Source organism: Orycteropus afer, unplaced genomic scaffold (assembly GCF_000298275.1).
Source record: "Orycteropus afer afer isolate SDZICR_OR568_19922 unplaced genomic scaffold, OryAfe1.0 scaffold00173, whole genome shotgun sequence".
Classification (NCBI taxonomy): Eukaryota; Metazoa; Chordata; class Mammalia; order Tubulidentata; family Orycteropodidae; genus Orycteropus; species Orycteropus afer.
The window spans coordinates 1,707,270-1,713,307 of NW_006921760.1; the positions used below are offsets into that span (position 1 = coordinate 1,707,270).

At 40.3% G+C, this 6,038-nt stretch overlaps 1 protein-coding gene across 1 annotated transcript in view; it reads left to right on the forward strand.

Moving 5' to 3' along the window:
- Window positions 1–6,038, forward strand: part of TNFRSF11B (TNF receptor superfamily member 11b) — a 35,065-nt gene that overhangs the window by 1,865 nt on the left and 27,162 nt on the right. The window contains exon 2 of the mRNA XM_007946867.1: window positions 3,165–3,169. Within this exon, the coding sequence (XP_007945058.1) occupies window positions 3,165–3,169 (5 nt within the window). The remainder of the gene's footprint in view (window positions 1–3,164; window positions 3,170–6,038) is intronic.

Consider the following 6,038-nt stretch of genomic DNA (forward strand, 5'->3'; position numbering starts at 1 on the left):
ACAAGGGCCTACTGACTTTTCATCAAGTGAACATGAGTTAATTACTGAAATCAAGAAATACGGCATCATCAGCATCCCAGAAGCTCCCTGTACCCCCTCCTGGTCACTACTCTGTCCATGACCAGAGTAATCAGTATTCTGACTTCTAAAACCATAGACAGTGTTTGCCTATATCTGAACTCTCTATATATGGATTCAATAGACTTTTTTATGCCTGGCTTCTTTCAGTCAAATTTCTGTTTGTGAGATTCATCTCCATTGCTGGTTGTACAATTGTTTGTTCATTTTCATTGCTGTATATTATTCCATTGTGTAGATGCACTACAATTTATTTTCATTCCAGTGTTTGTTACAAATAATCGTCATTTAATAATAAGAATAATAATACAGACAACTGTTTTTATATGTAGTTTATATAGACAGATATGTGCATAGGTAATACTAATTTTAGATGATACATCCTAATGAGAAGGGAAGACTTTATAATTGTTGGAAACATAATAACTTCTTTAAATCGAAGGATTTCCCTTTCCCTTTCCTTGGTTTCCGGGGTTGACTTCATTTAAAAACGATAGGAAATGGAAACTTTGTAATGACACATAGAGAATCCAAACATTCTTTCATAAACACCTAGGTGCAGTTGTGAGAACTGGGAGCACTACAGATACTTAGTCCTTTGTGCCAGACGTGGTGGAGGACCAGATGATGCAAATGGTCAATATGATTGGCTGCTAACTAAAAGGTTCTAGTTTCAAGTCTACCCAGAGACACCTCAGAAGAAAGGCCTGGTGATCTACTTCTGAAAAATCAGCCATTAGAAACCCTGTGAAGCACGGTCTGCTCTAACATGCATGGGGGCTCCGTGAGTCGGAATGAACTCAATGGCAGCTGGTTTCTTTGTTTTCTAACCAGTCATGGTACTAGAGACAGGGTGGCAAAAATGAATGATGCCATTTCTTTATTTCTTTTTTTGTCCCTATGGACCATACATTTTCTTTCTCCCCATGGACCATGGGAAGGTAGACATAGGACAAATAATTTATGTGTAAGGAGAGATACAATAGGCGATGCACTGGGTGGCTTGGGGGTATGAAAGATCCTGCCCTCCAGATCTTCTAAGGTAAGTTGCAGCATAATTGAACCAAAATTCAAATAGCAGTACTACCACTTACCTGATAAATGTCTGTGGACAAGTGGCTTCTCTCTCGAGTTGAATTTTCTCTTTTGTAAAATGGAGCTAATGCTATGCCCCTATGCCAGAGAAGCACATAAAAATCCTTGCTCTACCCTAACATGAGCTTCTATTATTATGCTCAGAGATAAGTGCAGCACAATCTCTAGCCAAGGGAATTAGAGAAGCAAAGTACCGAGGATGCTCAGAGAAGGGAGAGATGGCCACCTTGAAGGATGAAGAAAAATGTTCATTCCTGGAGATAGAGGCAGGGCATCTTGCATGCAATAGGTGAGAGGAGGCAGAATTGTATGGAGAGGTAGAGCTCTAAGATCCATTTGTGACAGTGGAGACAGCAGTGAGGGGTATCATTAGGACCAATTCCATAGTCCTAAAGGGCATTCCTCTGGTAGCATAGTGGCTAAGACACTTGCTGGCTAACCAGATGGCTGGCAGTTCAAACCCACCAGCCACTCCTCGGAAGGAAGGTTGGGCAATCCTACTTCCATAGTGATACTGCTTCAGAAACCCAAGGAGGGGTCGCTATGAGTCGGGGACGACTCGACGGCACATAACAACAACAAAGGGCATTCCTGGACTCCTTCCAAATGTAGGTAAGCAGAGACCTGTTCTGCAAAGTTGGATAGTGACACCCAAAGACATTTCCTTCATGATTGGCCAGGAATCCCCTAGTACACTGTGAATATCCTGGGCTAGGTCTGGATTAGAACTGATGCCTGAATCTTCCCATCATGCACCATCAGAACCATGCACCCCAATTCTCAAACCTAAGCTCTTAATTAATATTAGGATACTAGGAGTTGGGTTCTAGGGTGGATGGTTTTACATGGGACAACTGATCTGTCTGTCCTCCTTTAGGGTAATAACCTTTGGGTTTTTTTTTTTTTTTTGTGTGTGTGTGTGTGTGCGTGCATGGGCCAGGTTGGGGGGCACATTTAGTTGTTTATTTTGGTTTCTAGCCTCCCTCCAACGCAGTGCTTGCTTGTATATTTTCTCAGCCTTTTACTTTGTTTTGTTTTGTTTAAAGAGATTGAGTGTTCCGAAGTGTCTAAGAGAATTGGACATATTCTCAGTCCCAAACAGACCTGATCCCTGTCCCTAGCAACCTGGTGTCTGTCACCTAGCAACCTTCAGTAGAGTTCCTAATTTCAATCTGGTCTTTAATTTTACTTCTTTGGCTGAAACCACAGTTGTCAAATTCCACTGCTTGAGGAAGAAAGTATTCTGTGCCAGATGTTTGATCCTGTTAGTTCTTGGAGAGCTGTGGCAGTATCTATCAAAGGAGCACTAAATACACACTCAAATATTCTCTCTCTCCTATCTGCTAACTTGCCGCTGAGTTTTGCTCTGAGCGACCCTCATTCCCCTCCCTCTGTATTTTCCCCTTGTGTGAAAGCAGTCTGTGAAAGGATTATTATTTTTTTAGCATCTCATTAGCCAACAGCAGTTCTTTTAATCTCAGTTTCTCCTTTGTAGCCAAAAAGAGGACTGGGAGGTGTAAGAGAGAGGCATGTCATAAAAATTTATGTTTGTGTTATCCACTTTGACTAATGATGCCTGCTGCCCCTTAGGTTGCTACTACAGAGCAGAGATGCCAACATTATCAGTGCATTTATATGGCTTACCCTATGGGGCAGCAGTTCACAGTCATCTCAGACTTCTTCTGTGGACTTTTATAATAAATAATTTCTAACAACCCCTTTGCTCTCCTGAAATGAAATTCATTGAACATATATTTTATCTACACACATAATTATTTCCAAAAATCAATTCGCTGGCATAACTATACCATAAAGGAGAAATGAAAGCTAGGTAATTTATCATAAAAGAAGCTTCACCGGAAAAGATAATGAAGTAGTCATATTCTGATATCTTTATGAAGAAACCGGTAGGAATGATGGCTAGAGTGAATGAGCTGCATTGTTGAATTAAAAACCATAAGTAATGTTGCCTTTGGTGCTGTGATTTTCAGAAATGGTAAATGAATCTTGCTAAAGTATTAAACAAACCAAGTACAATCTCTGTCAAAGGATATGTTGGTAAAGCCCTGAGAAATTCAGGATGTATAAAAATCATGCAAAAAACACTTGGCAGGAACAAAACTCAACATCATAATACAGTCCAGGCTTATTGGTCTGATAGAGACTGAGGAAACTCCTGAGAGTGTGGTCCCTAGTCACCCTTCAGGCCTGGATTTGAACTCACTCCCCTGGCTTCCAGCCAAACAATAAATAGGTATACACGGTGAACATTTACACCGGGTAGGTACACTGCTTAGAACAATCAACCCTGGGCGATTAGAAGGACAGTATATTTGCACAGGGAGATAGCTCAGTGGGCAGGAATGCATAGGAAAGGACATAAGGAAAAGGTAACCACAGGGAGGAAGTGGGAAGAGAGCTGTTACATTGTAGGAATTGCAATCAATGTCATGAAACAAAATGTATAAGACCTGCTGTATGGAAAATGAATTTGCTCTGTAAACTTTCACCCAAATCACAATTAAAAGCAAACAAACAAACAAAAAAAACACTTCATATACATATAAAATGGAATTTTAATTTAGTGTCAGATAATACAAAATAGGTTTTTCACTTATGTTATATGTATCCATTGCCAGTAGGAAAGTGTATGAACATGGGATTCTTCTTCATTGACTAGGACATCTGGTGCTACACAATTGTTCTAACACCACAGAAACAACCCCCCACCCCCCCTCGCCCACCCCCCGCTTTCCAGAGTATCTCTTAAGGGGTAGCACCACCCCTGTGGCAAACAAAGGCATTTTCATTAGAAAACAGCTTTTCATTTAGTCACACTGGAGCCCCAATGTCCATAGAGTGCCTCACACGCATTGAGCGTTTGCTGAGTGAAAGAAGCTGTGGCAAGATTTTCTAAGGTGTTGGATAATCTACCAGCAATTTCTGTGGATGTTCCATCAGAATTTAGTGTACTGATAGAGACTGAAAATTCTAATATTGGCTTTAACTTTTTAAAATATACAACACCCTATCCACCTGATGATTGTGTTAAGTATTATTTTGTACTTTTCCACTGTGATGGTTCATATCATTACCTTTATGAAGGTCCGTACTTAATAAAATAATCATAATAATAAAAACCAAACTCACTGCCATAAAGTCGATTCTGACTCATAGCGACCCTCCTTGGGTTTCTGAGGCGGTATCTCTACAGAAGTAGATTGCCCAGTCTTCCTTCCAAGGAGTGGCTGGTGGGTTTGAACCACCAGCCTTCTGGTTAGCAGTCAAATGCCTTAGGCAGTATGCCACCAGCGCTCCCTATTCTTAACAGTGCAACAAAAATGAGCCAGATTTGCATGTTGATCCTTGATGGTGTGATCTAAGTTCAGCAGAACCAGCTTTCTGATCTTTTGCATTTGGGTGGATTGTGGTGCTAGCTACTGAATGGAGAACGCAAGAGTTCATGGCATTAAGTTTGGGGATCAAGTGTACATTACTGGTTTGATCAATTTTATGTCTTTGTAAAATATCACAATGGATATGCCATTTAAGTATTCAGATTTTAAAAAAAAAATGGAGCATAAGAGAAATGGGAGATAAGATCTGAGTCGTCAGCTTAGAGATGGCCTTTTAAGCCATAAGAAGGAATAATTCTACATGGGAAGAGATGAGAGGGTGAAACAGCCCCAAGTCCCATTTTTGGGATTGATAGTCTGGTAGACAAAATGCAGATATGAACAACTGTGTGTTGAAAGGAAAACAAAAATCAAAATAAAACTTAGCCACCCACAATAGCAGGAACTCATGAATCGGAAATCCTAAGAACATCTGTAAACTATCTATGCCCAGAGAAAGAGTGAGGTATGGCCAACTTGAAATAGATACAAGAACAGTATTTTTATGTGACATGTAATTAGCTTTTGGAACTCACTGCCACAGAATATTTTGGGGTAACTAGCCTAGAAAAGAATTCTATAAAAAGAATTGTTTTAGACAGTTGTAAGAGGTAAGAATAGTGTGACTACACATTAGGTAAGGAGCTGGATGGTACCCATTCCTTCTCTCATTTACCTGGTCTCTCTAAATTAATGTCCCAAGACCAAAACAGTCTACAGACACATGAAAATGGTTTCTTCCAACTACAAGGTGACATAATTTCCCAGGTGCTTGGGCAGTTTTTTTTTTTTTTTTTTCACCCCAGTTTCTCAGAAGCACCTGAATCAGCCAGACAATAAGTAGATGGAGGGTGCAGGAGGAAATGAAGTATCATTCCTGAAAAACTTCTAAAAAAAGGAATGTGCTGTTAATGGCTTTGATTTTCTTTAAAAATTTCCCTCTCTAAAATTACAGCTTTAATACTTGCAAAATACTACTTTATTTCCTTGAAGATTCTTCTCTAAAAATCAAAAGAATTGTTGTTAGGTGCTGTTGTGTTGCTTCCAGCTTATGCCGACCCTGTGTACAATAAAACGAAACACTGCCCTGTCCTTTGCCATCCTCACAATCTTTGCTGTGCTTGAGTCCTTTGTTGCAGCCCCTGTGGAATCCTTCTTGTTGAGAGTCTTCCTCTTGTTTGCTGACCCTTTACTCTACTGAGCATGAGGATCTTTTCCTGGGACTAGTACCTCCTGATAACATGTCCAAAGCACAAGCGATGAAGTCTTGCCATCCTGGATTGTAAGGAGCCTTCCAGCTGTCCTTGTTACAGGACAGCTTTGTTCGTTCTTCTGGCAGTCCATGCGATATTCAATATTCTTCATCAACTCTGTAATTCAAGCACAAAACTCTTTGTCCATCTTCCTTACTGATTGTCCACCTGTCTCATGCATATGAGGTGATTGAAAATACCATGGCTTGGGTCAGGC